The 22,221-nt window shown below is 51.8% G+C and overlaps 8 protein-coding genes across 8 annotated transcripts; 4 read left to right on the forward strand and 4 right to left on the reverse strand.

Annotated features, from left to right (window-relative positions):
* Positions 1-374: 374 nt before the first annotated feature.
* Positions 375-1,350, reverse strand: J7T55_013440 (ornithine decarboxylase antizyme; the record flags this gene model as incomplete). Its single annotated transcript, XM_053141234.1, has 2 exons — positions 375-1,143; positions 1,190-1,350. 2 exons carry the CDS (start codon positions 1,348-1,350, stop codon positions 375-377), a joined length of 930 nt encoding a protein of 309 aa, XP_052995781.1.
* An 862-nt stretch (positions 1,351-2,212) lies between these two features.
* Positions 2,213-3,934, reverse strand: J7T55_013441 (cell wall protein o-glucosyl hydrolase; the record flags this gene model as incomplete). Its single annotated transcript, XM_053141235.1, has 3 exons — positions 2,213-3,038; positions 3,119-3,669; positions 3,737-3,934. The coding sequence occupies 3 exons, from the start codon at positions 3,932-3,934 to the stop codon at positions 2,213-2,215; spliced, it is 1,575 nt and encodes a 524-aa protein (XP_052995782.1).
* A 1,059-nt stretch (positions 3,935-4,993) lies between these two features.
* On the forward strand, positions 4,994-5,599 carry J7T55_013442 (uncharacterized protein; the record flags this gene model as incomplete). Its single annotated transcript, XM_053141236.1, has 1 exon — positions 4,994-5,599. One exon carries the CDS (start codon positions 4,994-4,996, stop codon positions 5,597-5,599), a length of 606 nt encoding a protein of 201 aa, XP_052995783.1.
* A 422-nt stretch (positions 5,600-6,021) lies between these two features.
* Positions 6,022-7,286, reverse strand: J7T55_013443 (uncharacterized protein; the record flags this gene model as incomplete). The annotated part of the gene is made up of 4 exons (XM_053141238.1): positions 6,022-6,316; positions 6,429-6,623; positions 6,766-6,897; positions 6,958-7,286. 4 exons carry the CDS (start codon positions 7,284-7,286, stop codon positions 6,022-6,024), a joined length of 951 nt encoding a protein of 316 aa, XP_052995784.1.
* Positions 7,287-8,767: 1,481 nt separating this feature from the next.
* J7T55_013444 (HET-domain-containing protein) lies at positions 8,768-11,329 on the forward strand (the record flags this gene model as incomplete). Its single annotated transcript, XM_053141239.1, has 5 exons — positions 8,768-9,982; positions 10,036-10,511; positions 10,570-10,851; positions 10,912-11,066; positions 11,241-11,329. 5 exons carry the CDS (start codon positions 8,768-8,770, stop codon positions 11,327-11,329), a joined length of 2,217 nt encoding a protein of 738 aa, XP_052995785.1.
* Positions 11,330-12,071: 742 nt separating this feature from the next.
* Positions 12,072-13,193, forward strand: J7T55_013445 (yippee family protein; the record flags this gene model as incomplete). The annotated part of the gene is made up of 1 exon (XM_053141240.1): positions 12,072-13,193. One exon carries the CDS (start codon positions 12,072-12,074, stop codon positions 13,191-13,193), a length of 1,122 nt encoding a protein of 373 aa, XP_052995786.1.
* A 1,093-nt stretch (positions 13,194-14,286) lies between these two features.
* Positions 14,287-16,409, reverse strand: J7T55_013446 (uncharacterized protein; the record flags this gene model as incomplete). Its single annotated transcript, XM_053141241.1, has 8 exons — positions 14,287-14,398; positions 14,455-14,619; positions 14,679-14,780; positions 14,850-15,072; positions 15,157-15,411; positions 15,465-15,824; positions 15,984-16,246; positions 16,309-16,409. 8 exons carry the CDS (start codon positions 16,407-16,409, stop codon positions 14,287-14,289), a joined length of 1,581 nt encoding a protein of 526 aa, XP_052995787.1.
* Positions 16,410-17,561: 1,152 nt separating this feature from the next.
* J7T55_013447 (Neopentalenolactone D synthase) lies at positions 17,562-21,718 on the forward strand (the record flags this gene model as incomplete). The annotated part of the gene is made up of 7 exons (XM_053141242.1): positions 17,562-17,706; positions 17,762-18,567; positions 19,091-19,125; positions 19,409-19,561; positions 19,640-20,008; positions 20,068-21,182; positions 21,243-21,718. The coding sequence occupies 7 exons, from the start codon at positions 17,562-17,564 to the stop codon at positions 21,716-21,718; spliced, it is 3,099 nt and encodes a 1,032-aa protein (XP_052995788.1).
* Positions 21,719-22,221: the final 503 nt, after the last annotated feature.

The following is a 22,221-nucleotide window of genomic DNA, read 5'->3' on the forward strand; positions in this document are numbered from 1 at the left end:
AAGTTTCGTGGTTTTGCAACCCCATCACCTGTCTTTTTTGACTGAAATCTTTGACGCTTTTGCTTTTCGAATGTGATGGCTGAATAGGTTGGATGCTGTTGTACTCCCATGCTCCTGATGCTGTGCCAATAGTCCATGCTGTTGCCTGATCATGATAGATTTTCCTTCCCTTTTTCAAAACCCTCCCTTTCAGAAAGCTTTGAGAAATGCCCAGAACAATGACAAACGAATGAAACCACAAAGCCAGCCCGCACGGACAAGGAAATCATCGAGACCCGACACTCCGGAAATCATTCCAAGGAATCAAACGCAGGTTGCCGATTAACGAGAGAATATCCCCCAAGCTGCAGAGAAACATTCTGCTGGTCCATATCCTACACTTCCGTACCCATGAATACCCACTCCTTACTCGTCACATCGATAGCTCCAGCCCAGTGGTCGAGGGTCATTAACTCGAGGCCTGCCCACTGCAGGCCCTTTGTCAACGTCTTGGCCTCGTTAGTCTCGATGGACCGGTCGATGCAGATCACCAGGTGGGAGCAGCCCAGAGGCGACTCGGCCATCTCCATCAGGGCCACAAGAGCGTCCTTCAGATCGCGGCCGACAACACCGGCGTCGAAGAAGGTGAACAAGGTCCTCTCGCCGCGGGCATAGTCCTCAGCTGTGAAGGCGCGGAAACTAGCCCCGCCCTGGTAGTCCCAGATCTCCATCCACGCGGTGACCTCGATGTTGCTGTTGGCGCGGCCACCGACGCAGACCGTTTCGGATCCGTCGTACGGGGGCGTGAGCTGCTGGCGCTGGTCGGGATGGCCGTTGCTGCTGTAGGAGCCAAAATAGCCGGAGTCGACGGAGGCAGCGCTGCTCCCGGCGAGGGAAGCGGCGGATGAGCGCCGGTGGATGGCTGTTTGGTCGTGTTGTTGATAAACACCCGTCAGGCCGGAGACCGCTGAGCGACCGTTCCTCTCACCGAAGAAAGTGGTCGCCATGGTCTCACAAAAGAATCTCTCACATTCTTCCCTGATACGAAGTGTTGCCCCCCCTCGTCGACGACGAGACTCGCTGTTGGATGCCGTGGACTGACGCTTGGCCGGCTTGGGCGTCAGGGCGAGCTCGTTAGACGAGGTGATTGCGGCGAGGGGGGGACTTGACGGCGGGGAGGGTAATCCTGAGATAGGGACCTCAGGAATACCACTCGGCCCCTGCAGCCAGGGTAGTGCAGTAGTGGAGGCCCTTGAGCGAGCCGGCGGCGTCGACGACGTAGCAGCTGGCGAGAACGTTGGCCTGGCGGGCCGTGTCCTCGCCGTAATTACTACTCGACTGATTGGAATTTAACGTTTTCATGGGCGCCATTGCGATTTGCCACCGTGGGAGATTTCGCTGGGGGATAGGGTGATTGTTGGTTGATGAAGTTGGGAGATGGGACGACGGCAGGGTCGACGTTTGTGGTTGGTCGTTTTGATTGATGGATTGATCGAGCCAAGTGGAGCTGCAGAAGGTGATGTTGGTCTGGGAATGTCGTTGACTGCTTTTGCGCGAACAGGTGGAGACAATTGAGGGAAGGGCTGATGGTCCTTTAGGGTGACGGATTGGTTGGTGGGTTGATGAGGCTGAATCGGTCGAGGGCGAGAGAGACGGAGAGGTCGGGGTTGATAAAGAGAGAACGGGAGTGGTTGTGGATTGGGGAGAAAGGGCAAGAAACGGCAAAAGTGGAGTGGGGTCTTGGCTAGCGTCAGGCTGGCGTGTGGAAATTTCGAGTCATTCTGATCAACCTGTTGTGTATGGCGTATGCGTGGCTTTGTTCCTACTGTAGCAGTGCCTCTACGGTGCTCCAAGAGCCCCCAAGAAGCCCCCAAGAACCCCAAGTGCCCAAGTAGTCTACTGTGCACACAGCAAGGCCGCGCACGTCGGGCCCGCTAAATTTACGGATGGACAGGAGAAGGTGGCCTGGCTGAGCCTGGCAGTGTCTGATTGACTTTCACGTGGCCTTGCTCGTGTCGAATTGATTGGCCTGCTACTGGGAGGATCCCCTACATCGTCGACGTTGCAGTTTCGAGTTGACTCTGCAAGCATGCATTGACAATACAATTGCCAATAATCAATCAATCTACTGTGTATACGTGTCTGTCTGTCTGTGTACTGTGCTGTACTGTACCTGGTCTAAGTCCAAGCTACCAAAGCCATCTCTACCACACTGCAGTGAATACTAACCAGTTTAGTAGAATTCAACGGCCAACCTCTTGTTCTTCGAGTTCACCACAATCGTGCCCGATCCGCCAGTAATGTACGCCTTCTTCTGCCCGACTACCTTGTTCTCGTAGTCAATCGCAGCCTGGTTCGGGCCTCCCATCCAGTTACCCATCGTACTCGCAAGGCACTCCTTGCCGTCGGACCTCTTCTGCCTCGCCGCCTTGGGCGCCCCAGGGAGGATGTCGTTGGTGAAGCCGATCGAGTTGTTGGTCCCATCCGTCGACCTGATCATAGCGGGACCGTCGTAGCCCTGTTGGAGGCTAATGTCTCCCCATGCCTTGTGGTCATTGCTCGCAGACAGCTGGAACTCGACCCACGTCGCCGGGATCAGCTTGCCGCGCTGGACCCGGCCTTTGAAAGACTCCGGGAGCTCCACGAAGGTCGACTGGCCCGGCTTCAGTTTCGTCGGTTTCTCCGGGTGGTCAAAGTTGGCTCCCGCCGTTCCGTTGCCGTTCCAGTAGTTGTTGAAGAACTGGAACGTCTCTTCCTTGTTGCTCTTGTTAGTCAGCTGGATGCCAGGCTTGGCCGGAGCCGCCACTGCCCTTGACACTATGTTCAGATTCATCAGCGGGAGTGCTTCTGCGGCCACAGGCTCGGCCGCTGCAGGTTTAGTTGCAGCAGGCTCAGTTGCAGCAGGCTCAGTTGCAGCAGGCTCGCTTGCAGCAGGCTCAGTTGCGACAGGCTCGGCTGTGACAGACTCAGCTGCGACGGATTCAGTAGCAACCTCCTCGGACTCTGGCACAGCATTTGTTGCTACACTTGCCGTCGCTACGGCGGCCTGGCTCTGGGGTCTGGCTTGTCTCAGTAAACATAGGACTATTATTGATGCTTCCACGAAACACAAAAAATACAACTCGCAGGGACTACCTACTTAGCACAGTAAATCTTGCCCACAGATGTCAGGTTCCCGTTGTTGGCCAGCTTGTCCACAACCGCAACACCACCCATGCTTCCGTTGTTCGTCGCGGCCCCAAACCAAGCATACTTCTCGACGAAATCCTTGCCATCGAGGTACTTCAGCGCCTCTCGCTCAAAGTTCTCGACCTCCTGCAAGCTCGGCACCTTGCCACCAAACGTCGTGCAGGCGAACTCATTCAGCCAGATGGGCTTGTTGAAAGTCTTGTGCATATCCTCGATGAATTGCTTCAGGTTGTTGACGTCCAGCCCGTACCAGTGGACCACGATGAAGTCGATCTGCGCGTCTCCACCGAGCTGCTTCAGGAAGTCCTGCAGCCACTTCTTGCCTGCGGGCGAGTTGGTCATTGCTGGGGAACCCAGCTTGAAGCCATACTTCTTCTTCGCGGGCAGGACGTGCTGCCTCCACAGCTGCACGGCCTGAGACACGGACATGTTTGCTTGCCCGGGGTGGTCCGGCTCGTTGAACCCGATGAAGTGGCTGATCTTTCCAAGGCTACCCAAGAACTGAAAGAGCAAGACTTAGTACTCATGCGGGTAAGCGAGGGGTTTTAGGGGCATCTCGGAGACATACCTGGTCAATCTTGCCAGCTTCGGCTGCCGTACGAACTTGGGGGACGTAAGTCAGCCCGGCTGGAAAACCTTTGGGCTTCCACATCTCCCAGTTGAAGAGCCATGTGATCGTATGGTCCTTGATAGCCCCATCATAGGGCTTGAACGCGCCGGCTTCGTTATCGTAAGGCCAGCCGAGACCACGCTTGGAGGGTGCCATTTTGTCTGAAGATAATAAAGTGAGTTGGAAAGACTATTTAAGTTGATGTGAAAAGTTCAAGAAGGTTGAGGATTGTTGATTCTTGGTGTAGATGTCTGGGTATTCATCTCGGGTCATTCGACAGCATGTATCGGTCTTTTATATCAAGACCTTTTGCCCCCAGACGTCTGTGTTTCACAGGTCTGCGCACTCCTCCAAAGACATCAGCATGGCAGAGCAACTCATGTGATATTCTTTGGGGTCGAGGTGGCTGGCTTACAACCCAAGTGGCGTGAACCACTCGGACCGCCTCTTCTAAGATCAACAAGGCGCATATTCAGAATCCCTCGCTTGCAGCGAGACTCGGACGAGCCGCGTTGATCATGAGATACCATCGTGGTTGATTTTTTCGTGGCCACTCCATTTGGTTTTCGAGCTGCGACTGGTCAGCTGGCGCAGCGTGGCAAGGCTGGTGTATAGGGCTCAGGCTGATGTAAGCTATGAAGCTGGAGATATGGCTGACGTTGAGCCGATCGCTGAGAACCGAATAAGCAGGCTGGCGTCGGAAACAGCATTTTCCTGTTCCCGTGGTTCTGCGGCCATCTAAGCCGCCTTTGACCTACTATTGCATTCTCCCAATCAGGACAGGGGCTTATAGTACCGCGCAGCAAACTAGTCACCGATCGATTCACTCCCGTTTAGTGAGATGAAATGTCCGAATATGCAAAACGTGATATTCCTGCCGCCCCCGCCTACGCCCCCAAGGATTGATACCGTGACTGCACTCCTTGCTCGTGATACCTCAGCAGGCTCTCGCAACTTCTAACGCCATCAGCTTACACTAGAGCTGCGAGAAAGGCGACGTGGCAAGGCAGATATACCGCTATGTATGTAGTTGGCTTGCAAAGAATGCAATATAAAAGAGACAATCTCCCAGAAGTCTCGAGAAAGTACAGATATGCTACGAATCAATTCATTAGTTTCAAGAACTCTTCATCATTTGCCTATAAATTTCATATCAACATTTCCATATCATCTCACACACATTACTTAAATCTCATTTAGTATCGACAGCCTATCATGCCTACTATCACTGTGAAGAACAACTCTTCCCACTCGCAGACCTTCCTTGTCCATGGATTCCCTGGAAACCCTGGCAGTATAACCGTGAAGGGAAACGGGGGCACTGCGACTGTCAAGAGCGCAGACCGTCAACAAGTCTCGGGGGCCATCATTGCCACGCATGACGGTCACGAGGGCGAGCAGGCCGAGATTACCTTTAACGGCTGGCCAGAGGGCAAGAATCAGTACTACGACATCAGCTACATCGTCGGCGGCGGCGGCAACCTGACGATCGAGCAGGCCGGGGCGCCGAACACGCGCAAGGGCGATGCAACATTCATGCAGGACTGCAACGCGGCGTGGCAGAAGCTGTCCGCTGACAAAAAGAAGACGCTGCAGCGGTTCGTGCACCTCGACGGCAAGGGCAAAGTTTCGCGCATCGACGCGCCCAAGAACGACAAGAACCTCGAAGACTGGGTGAGGACCTTTGCGCACGGAGTCTACGTCGGGGTCGGCGCTTGGAAGGACGACAAGGGCAACGAAGAGGACAATAAGCAAAGCAGCGCCACTGCGGGTGGAAACAAGGATTTGCTGGTTGTGTTTACCGATAACAATGACAATTAAAGTCGGTGCTGGGGAAAGATGCTGGGGAATTGTCACTTCCTATATATATACACTCGGTTCAAGCAATAGATGATTATCTAGAATGTTTTCTCTCTGGCGAATGACTTCGGTCAATGTGATTACGGGCCGGTCCCACCCGTACCTACTGTCTTTGTGAGGCTCGGATGGATGCACATGAGCTTGAACCCTGCGTCGAACTAAAGGTGTACTCATTAACATGCTGCGATGTCTTTGCAAATTATTCAAAATGCAAAATTTGTATTTCCTTGCGCAGCAAGGTCAACTACTTAAAGCGTCCGCAATGGGGAGGACTGCTCAAAAACTCAGATCCCATGCCAAACCGTCCAAAATCCCCAGTCCAAAATTATCCGTCATGATCTCCGCATCTCAAAGATAGCAAGCTCCGAGTGATCGCCCTGCCATTAGGCAAAGCTAGCGCCAAGGCCTGCCAGATTGACCATAAAGTTGTTGGTTGTAGGCAGTCGGGAAACCTCCAGAGGCCGCGCTTCATGAGCCTCCCCAACCGCCTCCGTACTGTCCCTGGCCACTTCCGTAGCCTTGCCCGTAGCCTTGCCCGTAGCCCGGCTGGTACCCTGGCTGGTACCCTGGCTGGTAGCCCGCAGGAAAACTGCTTGATGATCCTCCCTGGCTACCTCCGCCACCTCCGCTGCCTCCACCACCTCCACCACCTCCAGGATGGCTGTGCGATGAGCCTGTCTGGCCAGAGGAAGTTGGAGCATGGTACGGGAAACTATCCCCAGTTTGCCTGCGGTGCCTGGGGATTGGGAAGTATCCTATTTGAACAGGTGACTCTCGCGCGATAACATACCTCTTCCCATTCTGGCTTGCCTCAGAGAAATAGTATGATAGGACCATGAAGACATTGTTACGGAAGAAACTATCCGCGTCCATGGGAGTGCACGGTCCGTTACCATTTCTGATCGCTAGGTGTCCAGACCCGCTTGAGGGCCTCAAACGTCCTGTTATGCGGTATTCAGCTTTGAGGCTGAGCAGAACTTGGGTGCTTCATTTACAAGAGGCATTGTTAGCCAGATGCTTGGAATGGAAGAGATGGCTGCTTCCTCCGAATGCCGCGGTGGCGGGCCATGGAATGGTCAATGAAGGGGCCTGAGTAAACCCACACGTAGTCTCGGCAACCGACAAACAACTCGTCATCACATGTCGCCCTCGTTGTTAAAAATCCAAAGCTGAGCAATAGTTCTTGGGAGAGGATCTGGATGAGCCCTCCCAGTGTCGTTCCACCATAAACGCTTGCGAAATTCACTTCCAGCTCAATACTGTATTTCAAGTATCGAGTTGGTCCCGCATAAGGTGTCAATTTTAGTTGTACTGCTGACGATGTGTACTTCTGGCCGGTAATTCGATCCTTGATTTGGTCCATTTCATTCTTTCGAACCTCGAGCTTGACACCGAGCCAGCGGTGATGGCTGGAAGGTCTCAAATCAAATTTCAAGAACGCATGGTTCGTCGCCGAAAAATCGTCAGCCACGTTGTCTTGACCAAAACAGAGCCACACCCGTGCAAGCTTGAAGTCTTTATGATCGAGTCCCCGAATTAGGTTGGAGATCTCATATTGGGAGAGCTGGTTGAGAAAGTAAACTCCGTTTCCAATCTGGTCCCAACCCCCTGAGGGTGCGACACCAGAGCCTCGTCCACGAGAAGGCATATTGTATTTGCCGGTTCTCGATGTCGTCCTTTTTGGATGGCTACCAGGATGTTTTGCCGGTTTGTGTTTAAGTGATTCTCGGACTCAAGCAAGGCAATGGTCGGAAGAAAATGTAAATTGTGTGTGAATGAGATAAGGTGTTGCTTCTGTCTTTGTTTTTGTTTGTTGATGACAATAGAGCACCCAAATTTGCCTTTGTGGTTCTCCAGTTTTGTTCTTGTTATTCAGTCGTGACCTTGAGTGCAACTTCCTGATCTCTTTCAAATCCTAGAGGCAACAGGTTTATATATTGGACAAATAGAAACCGAGTCACTCTGTTGGTATGGTCTGGACCGTATCTGATAATTGTAGTATGACTTGGATCTTTGAATCAGGGCCTGACAAAACAACTCAGGTGATCAATAATTGCTCTGACTTACAGTGGGCTCTCGCTCTCAACACAAACAATAAGTTAAACACAGGACCTGTGACCGAGCGCCAGAAGAAGCAAGGTAGATTTGTTTGTACATGCGGTAGTTAGTTCATTCAAGGTAGTAAAATACATGACCCATTGATTCATACTTTGTTGAATTTGGAAAGCCATACAATATCTTACCCATCACGTCCCCCATCAGGAACTGTTACACCTCAGTTGCTCCTAAAGTGATACAAAAGCAACTACCAACTCTTGACTCCCGAAAACTTTGAAAGATTCTGTTCATTTCGTTATGGACCGTGAACTAATCAGTCTGTTGATTGGGTAATCCTCGTTTCAACATGAACAGAATGGGTCACAGGTATCTGTAAATGTTAAGCTGTAGAATTACCACTTAGAATGATAGATCACCAAATATATTCTTCCTTTCACAGGCCAAACTATCAAAGAACATTTGGATCCAATCATGGAAGTCACCATACCTGGGTACACCACACGAATATACTACCTGACACAGACAAGTTCTATACTAAGATTTATCTGGCATTCCTCAATTCAAACCTACCTAAAAAAAAAAAACTAAAAAAAAACGCCATGTCTAGGCAGCATCAGTAAGTGAAATCTCCAGTCGTTCCGCTCAACCGGAGCATTCTGCGAGTTGAAAGCTTCCGAATGTTCAAAGTCACTGGGCCTCGCCTGCGCCTGTCCGATTGATCATGCAAGACTGTCCTTTTCTATGTCCGTTTGAAGGCTGTTTGCTTTCTTGCAGTCGAGTTGTCATTCATACGAGGCTACAATTCGCAGAAATTTACGTCTTGTTATCAATTAGAGGTCATGATAGTGCCGCCATCAACACTGAAGCCTGCTACAGCAGTGAAACCACACCCACGAATGACAACCCCGCGTATCCCGCCGTGGCTGCTGACTCTTACCGTGCTAATTAAGTGAGTCTAGACACAGCGGCTTCTCCATGGTATCTATAGAAGTCCAAGTATGGTGCTCTTGTCGCAGATTCCATCGTCAGCATAGCACTTTAGCCCCTCATTGTCATACCGAAGTAGCGAAGATGAGTTCTTTCTCAAGTCGCGTCATAGGCATCTGCAATTACTGTCAGAAGATCCCATTCGATACCCTCCGATGTCCCACTTACTCGGAGTTCGAGGCGCTTCGAAGCCATGATACTGAAGCCGGGAAAAAATGGTTTGGACAAGCAGGAAAATACAGAGACCACCGCCAATTAGCCACTGACCTTGGGCTTTTGAGTGATATCAAACTCAGGAGAGAGCAATGTAACATGTGCAAATTAATTTGGAAGGTCCTCCAACGGCGCGGTCCTTACAAAGATGGTGGCCCAAAAGAAGACGAGATCAAGTGCAACGCAACAAACACATACTATGGGGTGTTCTATCCACCTGGCGGAAACAGGAATGACGGCAATATCATTCTCAGACTCAGTATCTTCACAGCCAAGCTCCACACAGCCCTGGACTGGGACGGCCATCATGAACAGTACTGTTTCCAGGCCTGCACTCCGGGTACTACGTTTGGAGATCCGCCATCCGATCCTTTGAGCGCACCGCCTGGATTAGAACCGACGATCTTTGGTGGGCGCAAACGCCCGTTGACCGTTAACTGCGACTGGCTCCGCACTTGGATGCGGATTTGTGCCGAGCAACACGGTGATACTTGCAGCTACAGTTTGAGAAGTGGTCAAGAGGATACCAGTCAAGGTGACCTGCTGGACTCTAGGACGACTTTGATCCGCTTCATAGACACCCAAAAAGGAACGATCATCACCCTCAAAAATATAGTGATTGAGTCGCTGGAGTACGCCGCCTTAAGTTATGTCTGGGGGAAAACAAAAACTTATATTCTCACGGCGGAGACTGCCACTGAGCTTGAAGAGTCTGAGGGTATCGTCGAAGATAAAGCCTCAAAGACAATTGTCGATGCAATAGAGCTATGCCGGACGCTCGGCGTACGATACCTATGGGTGGATGCACTCTGCATCCTACAGGATGACCCAGTTGACAAGGCTATTCAGCTTCAAGCCATGAGTCACATCTATCGGTGTGCATCATTCACTATTGTGGCAGCTTCTGGCGATAATGCTGATGCGGGACTGCCTGGGCTGCGCCCGGGGACCCGTTCTTTCGAGCAGGAGGAAGTACTTGTTGCCCCAGCTACAGACTCTGAACCAGCATTGTCTCTCATGACGACGGCTAACCCGAAGCTCAAAGCCAGTGTTATTATCTGGAGGAAACAACGTGGAATACACGCGGTTGGACTTTTCAGGAACGATACCTTTCTAATCGGTGTCTGATCTTTACCCAGGAGCAGGTATATTTCTCTTGCAACCAGGTCGTCTTCTGCGAAGAATCATATAATGAATATGGGCCGCCGTATCTGTATCCGTTCGAGCCAAGTGGCTCCGAGCTCTCACTCAGGGTAGCGCGGCAGCATGCAGAGCCAGATGACGCCAGTGAGAGATTCTGGATACGATACCGTGCCGCCGTGGAGAGATTCACACGTCGAGAGCTTGGATATAAAGGAGACGTATATGATGCCTTTGCAGGCCTACAGAGAGCACTATCCGATATGTCTGGAGAAAAATTCGTATGGGGCCTCCCTTGCAGCAGACTTAGTGCTGCGCTGGCTTGGGACACTTTCAGTGGACAGAGAAGACGAGGTGATCTGAGCACATTGCCGATGACTGAACTCAATGAACGGGTCGGTTTCCCTTCCTGGTCCTGGATGGGCTGGATCGGGGAGGCGCACGTCTCGGTGACGGACGAGCGGTTGGAGCTAGGGTATGTTGTCGACGCACGGTAGCTTGGAAGTGTGAACAAGTTGCTTACAATCAATTAGGGAGACACCATTAATCGGTGTCTTTTGTCACGCAAAAAATGCCGGCCGTGTGGTCATCGAGCGAATAGCCCATCAGCAAACAGTGTCTAACGAAGTCGTCGTCCGTCTTGATGACATTCACAAGGCGATGCCGGGTTTGACAGAGACTAGACTGCTCGACGTGCCAAGCAACCATGTCCTCTTCTTCTGGGCCGACAGTGCAACGTTCAAGGTCGAAACAGAGCCGCAGCAAAAGCTACACATTCCTGGCAAGTCTTGCAAGGTAGTAGATGTTAACAACAAGTGCGTCGGCAATACTAGGCCCATGCAAGCCGAACATTACCACCAAACCGGATGTGATAGTGGTGAGTGGGAATTCATCGCCATCAGTAGGCGACAGCTGTTGGACTTTGAGGCCTTCATAACTGTCATCCAGATTGACAGACAGCATGACATAGCATGCCGTTTGAATATTGGCGAGGTCTCCGAGTCGGCGTGGAATGAAGCGGGCCCAGAACGTGTGCTTCTAGCGCTGGGTTAAAGCTTGTTAGAAGTCAGTCTCTCTTCTGGCGGAGCTGCGTGGGCTGGCCCTTTTCAGCTGTGAGACCTGAGATGGCATATGCAGTTTTCTGGGCTGGGCGCCCAGCTGTGGTGTGTCTTGTGCTGTGGCGTCTCATATCACATTACTTCAGTCGCCTGGTCTGGTCAGCATGGCGCCATCCTGCCCGTCATAGTCAGTGATCACATGGGCACGGCGGCCGTTATCAGCTTGCCGCGATAAGCGAGGGGTGGCGAGTGGGACTGGGTGACTCCAAGGTCTTGTTCATGGCTGTTGGGTGAAGAATGGGGGAGAAGCTGGGCATTCCAAATCAACCAGTGGTTCTCTGTTGCATTCAATAGCCTCTGTGTTTGTGTCGTGCTGTGATAGGCTTTTTCTGAAGGGCGTCCCGGCACGCATGCAGGCATGTCACGCCAAAGTGCAGGGCGAGATTAAGTGTAGTGGGCTGGTGCAGGGAGTCACGGTGTTAGTGGGGCTCTGCTAAGCTTTTCGGTAGTGGTTGCATCCAGCCCCTCATTGTGCGCCCGGTCTGTGACTTCATCACCACCCGCGCTCCGTCGCTCCGTCGAGGACGAACTTGTCCGATGATCAACCAGCCTTGCCTTTTGCACTGACTTCCGACCTCGCCGATGTGGTGTGCCATCTGCAAACCTGGGCTGTTCGGGTCCCTCCCATACTCTTCCTGAAACTGTCTCTGTCCTCCGTCTGCCTTCTGCCCTCTGCCCTCTGCTCTCTGCCATGATCAACGCAGTCGTCGACTCTTCTCTTCGACTCCAGCCCGACCCAGTGTCCTACATTCTGTGTCGAATCTCCTCCTTTCGGCTCTAGAATAGGCACATTCTCGGAAGAAACGGCCGTCACCGCCCAGATTACCCTCGGTGCACCTGCTTAGACCATTCACTATACAAACCATATCGTATCACAGTAATCAGTCCACTTCGAGCAAGGGACGAAGACCCCCACAATGAACGTGTTTCGCAGCAGCCAGAGTACCAAGGCCGATACCGCCCCTCTATTTGCAACCTACCTCCTCCCAAGCCTCAAAATACCCTTCTTCCGGCGGCGTCAGAGCTCAGCTACCACCACGTCTACCGCGGCCAGTAATGATATCCCCTCACTGAGCAGCTCGCCCTTTTCCGCCGCCTCCCTCGACGATGACCTCCCGTACTCCCCTACCACAAGCATCCCAGGCGTCGAGACCCACACCTTCCATTTAGACGACGACAAACCATCGTCCCAAGCTCCCCAGCAACAGTCCCGAACCCGTCGCAACTCGGACCGTCCCCGCCTGTCCCGGCCCCTACCCGACGTCCTCCGCTGCAGCACCTGCGGCACAGACGTCGCCTACGGGCTACAGGTCGTCTCCAAGGGCTTCACGGGCCGGCACGGGCGCGCCCTGCTCGTCTCGCCTCCGCTGGCCTCCGCAACCCCGTCCTGCCCCGGCCCACCTTTCGGCGCGGGCTCCCCGGCGAGTGGCACGGCGCCGGCGCCGCCCAACTCCAACTCGTACAGCTCGCTCGCGCGCGACGGCACGAACCTCGTCAACGTCACCGTCGGCACCCCCGAGAAGCGCAGCCTCGTCACCGGCATGCACGTCGTGGCCGACATCACCTGCTCGACCTGCGGCGTCAAGATCGGCTGGAAGTACGTCGACGCCCGGGAGCAGGCGCAGAAGTACAAGGTCGGCAAGTTCATACTCGAGACCGAGCGGGTCGCCCTGCACCGGAGCTGGGAGGACGCCGCGCCTGGCTCAGGGGGCGAGGATGGGCCGCCGAGGGGCCATTTCTACTCCTCTTCCGCGCCCGCAGAAGGGTTGGGTGGCGGGAGGAGGGCGTTCGGGCTCGGTGCGCGGCGCAAGGTGAGTTGTAGCTCGGAGGAGACTGGTGTTGCGGATGGCGGCCTTGACGAGGAGGAAGACGAGGACGGCAGTGTGGCGCAGAGCGACGGCGAGGTCATGTTTGACTCGGAGGATGAGGACGAGTGCGAGGACATCTTCGCTGGCATCTGGGATGCCGCCACGGTTGCACGGCGCCGGGGGTCCAGGGTTTATGCGAACGCTGGGAAGAGGGGTGGAGGCCGTCGCTAGTTGGCGACGACGGCTCGACACGTCGACATGTGCACATTTTGTCGTCTTTTTGCTCTACTACGTGCTTTCGGAAGAGCATGGTGCGGTACTTTCCCGACGCCGAAAGCTCGTGCACTACTAATTTTAGAGGTGGCTTTGGTGGGATACCAGGAGGCGTTTGGGCTTTGACTTGCATACCATGATACCAGCATAATACCACAGGGAGACATATTGCATGAGCCCCAATAATCAGACTGTTTTTGTTTCTTGAGTTCCTGGCCTTGATCTTGTCTGAAAGTGTGCATATCATCCAGCATTTGAGACTGCTGAGGAGTTGAATATAATAGACACGTTTACTTTGAATCTCTAAGAACACTTTGTAAAACCATCGTTAATTTCCCTCGAGCTATATCGGGGGCCCCTCCAAATCCGGACGATGCGGCTCAGACATTCTACCCCAGATACACTGCAAAAGGACCTTTTTCTGGGAAGGCTCTTGCTCGCGATTTGTATTCGCCCTCGTATGTTACCTGAAAATTCAGTGACAAGCTGATATGAAGGCTTCCCTTATTGTTTCCGAAAGAGTGACACTATTTGTATGGTAAAATATTGTAAACATCAGGCATGAGAATCACGATTATTCAATCTGAATTGATCAGTATATAAAGTAATGTATGAATCACCGATTTTGCACATTATTATTAGCATTAATCAGGTCTGTTCCCTCTGAATTTATTCGACGTCTCTTTGTTTGCATCCTATTTCAGTTTCACAGAATATTTTCGTCGACTTCAAAAAACCATTGAATGTGTTGCTTGACATCTGACTGACGATTCTTTCAGTTCGAAGCAATCAGAATTCAATACATTGCAAATCATGATTCATGATGCATACTGGCATAGAGGCCAACTATTAAGTTCCAGCGCAGTTTGTGTAAATATTGACAGACTGGGTCAATTGTCCTCAAGTCAAATAGTACCATATACAGACACTAAGTGTTCCGTGATGAAGTATTAAGTATCCGACACATTAGTGGTGGTATATTTACATGGGCATTTCGCTGTTGGCGCTGGCGCTGTTTGCCTAGAACACAAGCTCAATATGTTCTTGGATCCTAGTCCAAGTCCTCGGCGTGTTCACTCTCGAATGCCTTGTCCTTCCTATCAGTAGAAGGCCGCTTGGTGTTTTCTTCGGTAGACAAACTATGCCTGTCACCTTCATAACCACTGTCCAACAGCAACATTAGCTTCAGATCAGCAACGGGAAAAATTGTCAGACGTACAAGAGATAATCCATTTGGTCGATAGAGACACCCTTGGTCTCTGGCAGGCAGAAAAAGGCCCAGACCACTGCGATCAACAACCAAGTGCCAAAGAAGAACCAAGTACCGTAGCCCATGGATGTAAAGATATAGGGCAACGACTTCGTGATGATGAATTGCGTAAGCCTGATTGAAACATTGTCAGATCCTTTCTTGACCGTAAGGCGTCATATCAGATTGCTCACCAGTTGCAACAAGCAGTCCAAGTCCCAGTGATAGTACGCAGAGCGCCAGGGAATATCTCGGCAGACACAATCCAGGGAATTCCGTTAAGGCCAAAAGACCAACTGTACATCTAGCTGTTAGCTCCCGATGCTCGTGATACTCTCCTGGAATATGGGATCTGTGCTGCTTACAATACAGAGTATATCATGATAAGCGCCGTTGCGGCTTTGCCACCAGCCGCTGTCGATGTGGACAAATCTTTACCAGCCTTGATGACATCTGCTGGATGGCCAATTTTTACGTATGCGCCGATATAGAAAAGGCACAGGGCACAGCCGAGCGACGACAGAATTGTAGGGTAGCGACGTCCCCACATATCAATCAAGAAGATGTAGAAGATAAGAGATGCAATGGCTAGGAGCACCTATCAGTATGCTGGGCTGAATGTCAAGTTGGAGGGAGGTGTGAGATTCAAACCTTTTACCAAGCCATATATACCGGTATACAGCGTGACGTCTGTGATCCCCAGCGAGCCAAACAAAGTTGGAGAATAGTAGTTGATGGCTCCAGCACCGCCCATGTTCTGGAGAGCGAAGGCGCAAAAGATGAGCCACACGCGGTTTCTCATCCCCTTTTGGGACAGTTCACTCATCGCTCCACGGAAGAATGCCCATGCACCGGTACCGTATTGTTTAGAGACGGCGGCCTCTTCAGCAAGCCTATCTCGCATCATTTGCACCTCCTCTTGCATATCTATATTTGGTCAGTGAACATCGCTCTCCGCCGCAGGTAATGATTACACATACACTGGTGCTCTGGAGGGATCTGGCGGAGATACTGCAGGTTCTTGAAGACCTGCTCCTCCTTGTCCTTGCGCATGAGCCACAAGGGGCTCTCATGGATGAAGAAGCCGCCGAAGAGTAAGAGCCCGGCTGGGATCAGCTGGACAGCCATGGGGATCCGCCAGCTTGCCGCGCTGGACGAGTCCATGTTCTTTGTAATCCCGTAGTTGATCCAGAACCCTAGGACAGACCCGATTTGGTAGACAATCTCGAATAGACCGGTAAGAATACCTCGGATGGATGGAACGGATAATTCGGCTATGTAACTAGGCACCGTTGCTGTGATGATACCGCATCCAAGCCCGGTAAGAACACGACCAGCATCTACGCCTCATTAGTATCCGGCGAAATATTGAAACATGAAGCACGAGACAAGAGTAACGGTCAGGAGAGGAGGGACTCTCGAATAGGCATAGCCTCAGTGGGAAAGGATTTGACGGTGAAGTCGCTCATGCGACAATATAAAAAGAGTGCACGACTCACAAATATATGAAAGTTGGTTCGTGGCTGCAGTCATTAAGACCGCACCGACGACAAAGATTACGGAGCTGACTTCCAGAGCCCATTTTCTGCCGACGCGTTCCGTTATCAAGAAGCAGAAAATGGCACCAAAGAAGGCTCCGGCCTGGAATGCCGAGGTGATGTTGCTTGAAATGCTGTTCGCCACGCCATCTGTGATCTGAAAGTCTCTCTTGAAGCTGTCTCTCGCAATCGTCGTTCCGATGAAGGCCGAATCGTAGCCAAACCTGCCGTGTTTGAGTGTGAGAAAGTGATAGTAGAAGGGGAGACTGCGTTGTGGACGACATACAGCAACGAACCGAACGATATCACCGCCGCTTCGAGATACAGCCTCCAGTTGTACACCTCTTTGGGCGTGGGCCGATCCTCGACTGCGCGGAAGCCTCCCATGATTATCGTGGAGATGGGACTCTGTGCTTGGGGACTTTCTCTGGAGCTTCGTTCCCGTACGACGACCAGGGTATAGAAAGTGTGAGCGACAGAAGACGGAGGACGCAAACCCTTTAGTATTATCAGCTGCGAGGGCCCCACGCTCGGGTCCAGTCCCGAGAGACTGGAAGACGGGGGTCAAGTTCAGGAACGGAACCCGTTACGAAGCCTTTGCGAATTCTCAGTCGAGGCGCAACCCTTGAATGCAGGGTACAGTTGGGTATGCCAAGTCAATCTCCGTACCCATTCATGGTCCGACATCCATGCAAGAGACTCCAATTCATGCCCGCCGCATACTAGCAGCTGGCTGTCAACCCGACTCCCTGGCTAACGGCGCCCTGGCAGCCTGGAGGATGAAGCTTATGCCAAAGGTGGATCATTAGAACGGTCCAACTCCTCGATTCTGGGGTCCGGGGGAGGATTGCCCTCATTCCCATGGGGAACGTCGGGCGCATTGAAGCTAGGGACGCCCGGCCCACACGAAGCCGCCGCTCACGAAGCCGAGCCGACAGACGAGCCGACGCGAGCCAAAAAGGTGATTGGCCAAGCAGCGCAGACACTGGGACTCTCACTCACAAATTGTACCTCATCAACCAAGGGGCTGCCTGCCTACCACAAATGACGTGCATTTCTATAGAGCATCGGCCTGCTTCTGCTTTTTCCCGCTGTTCCTGGTGGCAGATCCGGAAGTGATGCGAGATCTAGAACGCGGCTGGCTGTCCTGGCCGTCTGGCCTCGTCGGACTCGCCGCCTTATTATGCGTCGTCCCGACGAGATGTGGGGCTGTGGAAACGTAGGGAGAGGGGTCCCTCGACATCAAACGGATCGACTGACGATTCCTCGTGAGATTCCAGCAACTGACCCGTAAAAGTGTGGTTTCGTAGCACGATGGCAATCCGATGCCGAAGCCGTGAGTCGGCTGTGGGCCTCACATGCGGCTCCGGATGCTTCCCAGCTTCTCAGAGGAACAAAGTTAGTTCATAACACTCGTAGTGCGCCTACCTTCCGACGACTTGAGATCAAGAATATTCATTCACTCTCGAGTCTGTGTCCCTGTATCCCTGTGTCCCTGTGTCTACACTACCTCAAGTCTATCACCTTCTCTCCTTGAAAATGGGCTCAACAAGCACAAGATCATTCCCGCCGGGAATTCACGCGCCCAGCCTAACATGGTTCAAGAATGATGCCAACCAGGAGCTCGACTGGGATTTGCAGAAGAAGCATCTCGAGTTTCTGATTAGCTCTGGGCTTGATGGCGGTAAGTGCATATTCATGAAAAAGTTTTGTGCAGCTACTAACTTGGAATTATGCAGTCGTGATAGCAGGGACGAACGGCGAGGCCGTCGTTCTCTCGCAAGAGGAGAAGACAAGACTCGTGAAGCTGACCCGTGAGGTCGCTACGTCTCTGGGCCGCGCAGACCTGCCCATCACTATGGGCACGTCCGGCCAGTCAACACGCGAAGTTATCGCAGAGACGCACCGCGCCAAGGAAGCGGGGGCTGATTTCGTCCTCGTCCTTGTGCCCAGCTACTTCCACTTCGCCATGAACGAGGAGGCGATCGTGGGCTTCTTCGAGGAGCTGGCCGACGCCAGCCCTGTCCCCGTGCTTATCTACAACTTCCCCGGCGTCGTTGCTGGCTTGGATGTGAATTCCGACATGCTGGAACGCCTCGGCCGCCATCCCAATATCGTGGGCGTCAAGCTTACCTGTGGTGGAATTGCCAAGGTGGCGAGGGTCAGGGCAACCTACGAGCCAACTCAGTTCTGTGCTCTCGCCGGGCAGAGTGACTGGCTTGTCCCAGCGCTGTCTGTGGGCAGCACTGGCGTAATCACAGGAGTGGCGAACCTGTACCCCAAGGTGTGCACAAATATCTATGACCTCTTCAAGGCCGGAAAGGTGCAGGAGGCGGAGGCAGCCCAGATTGAGCTGGCCAAGATGGAGTGGGGCTTTGGCAAGGGAGGCATCAACGGGACAAAGTGGGTGGTGGCCAAGATTCTGGGCTACCCTGCGGAGAGCTGGCACTGCAGGAAGCCGTATCCCAAGTTCGAGGATGAGAAGAAGCAGAAGTGGATATCAGGAGTGGTAGAGCCTCTATCTCAGACCGAGAATGGGATCAAAGTACGAAGTTTTTAATTAGAATCATAGAGCCGCTGTCAAAGACAAATATTATGAAATGATTTGCCATCTTAGACAATCAATTAGGCTTCCATAGTCCCAAATTTGTGTCGAAAATCTAGTCGGTCTGCCCTGTCTATAATGATTCCTGCAGTAAACTCATACATGGATGCCTTCTCTTCATATTTTCGTGGTAGTGACTTAGGCCAGGAAAATGGCTTCGGTCACATTCCTAGATGATGAACATTGATTTCAAGTAAAGTAACTCAGCAGGAGCTGTTTATCTCCACATATAAGACAGTTCGGCAAAGGAGTCAACTTAAATTGGCCGTTGATAAGCTCTACGGGAATTGATACATATGGGTGATTTAGCGACCAACTTCGTCTATGTGAGCCACTGAGAACATCAATATGAGAGGACAATTTTCTCTCGTTTCAATCGATTGTCTAAAACGGCATTTGCTATCATAATCCTCGGCTAAGTAGTATCCAATTCACATTACTTCTGATGATACGAACTGGATAGGATGGCAGAAGCCCTGGATATGCGACAGACGTCGGGTTCGCGAGTCCCGCAAAAGTTACAGACAGGGAGAGTGCACGCATATGAGATAATATTTAGTCACGTTGTAGCAATTACGAGCAGCTTGGGTGAAAATCGATTTGGTATTTCCCCTCTTCGCTGTGACAAAGGGATCATACCGTGCGAACTAGATACACTCCATTTCGAGACAGCCAAATCAAGACGTAGGTCTCTTATCTTCCAACAGTTACTCCAGCTGCAAGCCGCCAATACCTCATGCAAATATTGTGGGTCATTACTTATTCAGAGCTGATAAGTCAGTTTTGACTGGATGAAGATGGTTCTTATGCACCGTGTTCACATTGATGCGGAGGTGCTCCTCTTGGAATCACCTGATTGCACACGATCATCCTCGGCAATGAGGAGTAGATCCCAAGGGGAAGCCGTTCTCGAGTCTGAGGACTTTTACAGGAAGTGAGGAATTCCCCGCTCAGAAACGCTTTCCCCAGGGTCGATGTTCTAGTGATCTTTTCTCGCTACTCCATCATACAGTATGGTTGTAAACTCGGACATACAAGGAGCAAATGGTCTCGATCAATCTGATAAGATAGATGTTCAGGCACTCTCCAACAAATATTCAGAGGAAAAGGAGAGACGGCAGCGGGCGGATGGTCTTGCCCAGAATGAGGAGCTCGAGGAGTCCGAGAATTTCGCATCACTTGCTGATGACCCCTTTGTTGATCATGATGCTTTAAACGCTCATCATCCTGCCCTAGAAGATGGCCAAGAAGTGCGAGTCATTATTCTCGGTGCCGGGTTTGGTGGCATTCTTTTCGCTTCGCGTCTCATTGAGGCAGGCATAAAGCCTAAGGATATCCGGCTGGTCGATGTTGCGGGAGGGTTTGGGGGCACTTGGTATTGGTAAGTTTGCGGTCCTGTGCTCTTTCTGGACCAGGTAGCATTAACCTACAAATTGATAGGAACCGCTACCCTGGAGTCATGTGCGATACTGAGGCTTCGGTCTACTTGCCTCTACTTGAAGAGATAGGCTACATGCCGAAGCACAAATATTCCTACGGGGAAGAGATAAGAGGCCACTGCGAGCGAATAGCGAATTATTTTGGCTTCGCAGATAAAGGTATGTTCCGAACGGCGATCAACAGGGCCGTGTGGAACGATGAGACGAGGCGCTGGTCTGTCGAAATGGAGCAGAACCGCGGACCAAAGCATGGGAAATTCAGCTTGACGGCGTATTCCCAATTTTTCTGCCTTTGCAACGGCGTTCTTAACCACCCGAAGGCTCCAAAGATCCCCGGTCTCGAGGATTTCCAAGGTCAAATGTTCCATGCGGCTCGTTGGAACTATAATATCACTGGAGGTTCGCAAGCAGATCAACGAATGACAGGACTTCGGGGAAAGAACGTCGGCATCCTTGGAACCGGCCCTACAGCGATCCAGGCTATACCGAAACTCGCCGAAACCTCGAAGAAGCTCTACGTTTTCCAGCGAACACCCGCTTCTATCGGTTATCGGAATCAGCAAGCGACTGACCAAGCTGAATGGGAGATGCATATTACAGCTAAGCCGGGCTGGCAGCTGGAAAGAACCAGGAACTTCGAGCTGCTATGCCAGGGGGAGCCAGCCGACGACCGATATCTGACAGATGGCTGGACGAAGCTCAAAACGTTTGCAGCCTTTGTCGGCAGGTCAAATGCGCCTGTGATTACGAAAGACCTTGTTCAAGAGCACATCAATGACTTTGTCAAGCTTGATGCACCTTTTCAGGAGCGCATTCGCCACCGCGTGGATGAGGTGGTGCGCGATCGTCACACGGCGGAAATTCTAAAGCCGTGGTATCACACATGGTGCAAGCGTCCAGGTTTCCACGACGAATATCTCGAAACATTCAACCTTCCGAACGTTCATCTTATTGATATAGCCGACACGAAAGGCATCACTGCCGCTTCCACCAAAGGCCTGATAGTGGGTGAACGAGAGATCGAGCTCGACGTGTTGATTCTTAGCACTGGCTTCCGACCCATCGTCAATCTTCAAGATCCGGACCCGGGGGCGAAATCTAATACGATAATTATCGGTGCGTCAAGTCTCCCTTAAGTTTACTCTACACGTTGGCTTACTCGAGCAATGCCAACAGGACGTGATTCGATTCCAATGGCAGATAAATGGGCACTCAAGGGAGCTGCCACATTGCTTGGCTCAATGACACACTCGTTTCCGAACTTGCTTCTGAGCGGCGGCACAACCCAGTCAGGGACAAGCCCCAACAACACGGGTGCTCTTGACGCTCTCGCCCGTCATGCAGCTTACGTTATCACCGAGTCCTTGAGAAGAGCAGATGATGCCGGACGACTTGCCATTGAGCCCAGCGCCGAGGCGGAAGAGTCATGGTCAGCCGAGATCTTGAAATATGACCTATTTGCCGCCCCTATTGCTGTCTGTACACCAGGGTACTTCAATTGTGAAGGAGAGGCCCTGGAACCTGTGTCAGAGGAAGAAGAACTCAAAAGGCGGAGGGGATCCTCTTACATGAGAGGACTTCCTGCGTTCCGGAAAATATTGGATGACTGGAAAACTGATGGACAGATGGCAGGACTAGTTGCGAGAGCCTGAAGGACGTTACGGCAAATACTTTGGTACGGACGTTCTGGGGAAGAGTCGATTTTCTCTTTTGTGCAGTACTTCAGCTGGCATTACTTGAGTTCTTTAATACCAATTAGCTTCATAGGTATCTGAACGTATATAATGAATCATTTGTCACACCAGAGAGTGTTATGAAACCACAGAACTGAGCCTAAGAGGATCTTATGAGCCTACAATCAATCGTATAATTTCCCTACAGCATTTGAAAGAAATATGAGTTGAATATTCGAAGTTCATGGATGTCAGGAGTGATATAACAAATTAAGTGGGCGTTCATCGTTATTCCGCTATATGTGAATATGCTGGATTTGGGATCGAGGAAGTCAAGAAATGATTTAAAAGCATTTTAGCCTTTCTTGTCTCACCCAGAAAGGCCAGTAAGATCACTTGGCTGCACATCGTCACCATAAACGCTGCGCTGGATCCGCTTCACCAAGCTTCATTCTTTGCTCTGAGTGCACTGTAGTCTTGGC

This window comes from Diaporthe amygdali (genome assembly GCF_026229845.1).
Source record: "Diaporthe amygdali strain CAA958 chromosome Unknown NODE_8_length_1307975_cov_65_857355, whole genome shotgun sequence".
NCBI lineage: Eukaryota > Fungi > Ascomycota > Sordariomycetes > Diaporthales > Diaporthaceae > Diaporthe > Diaporthe amygdali.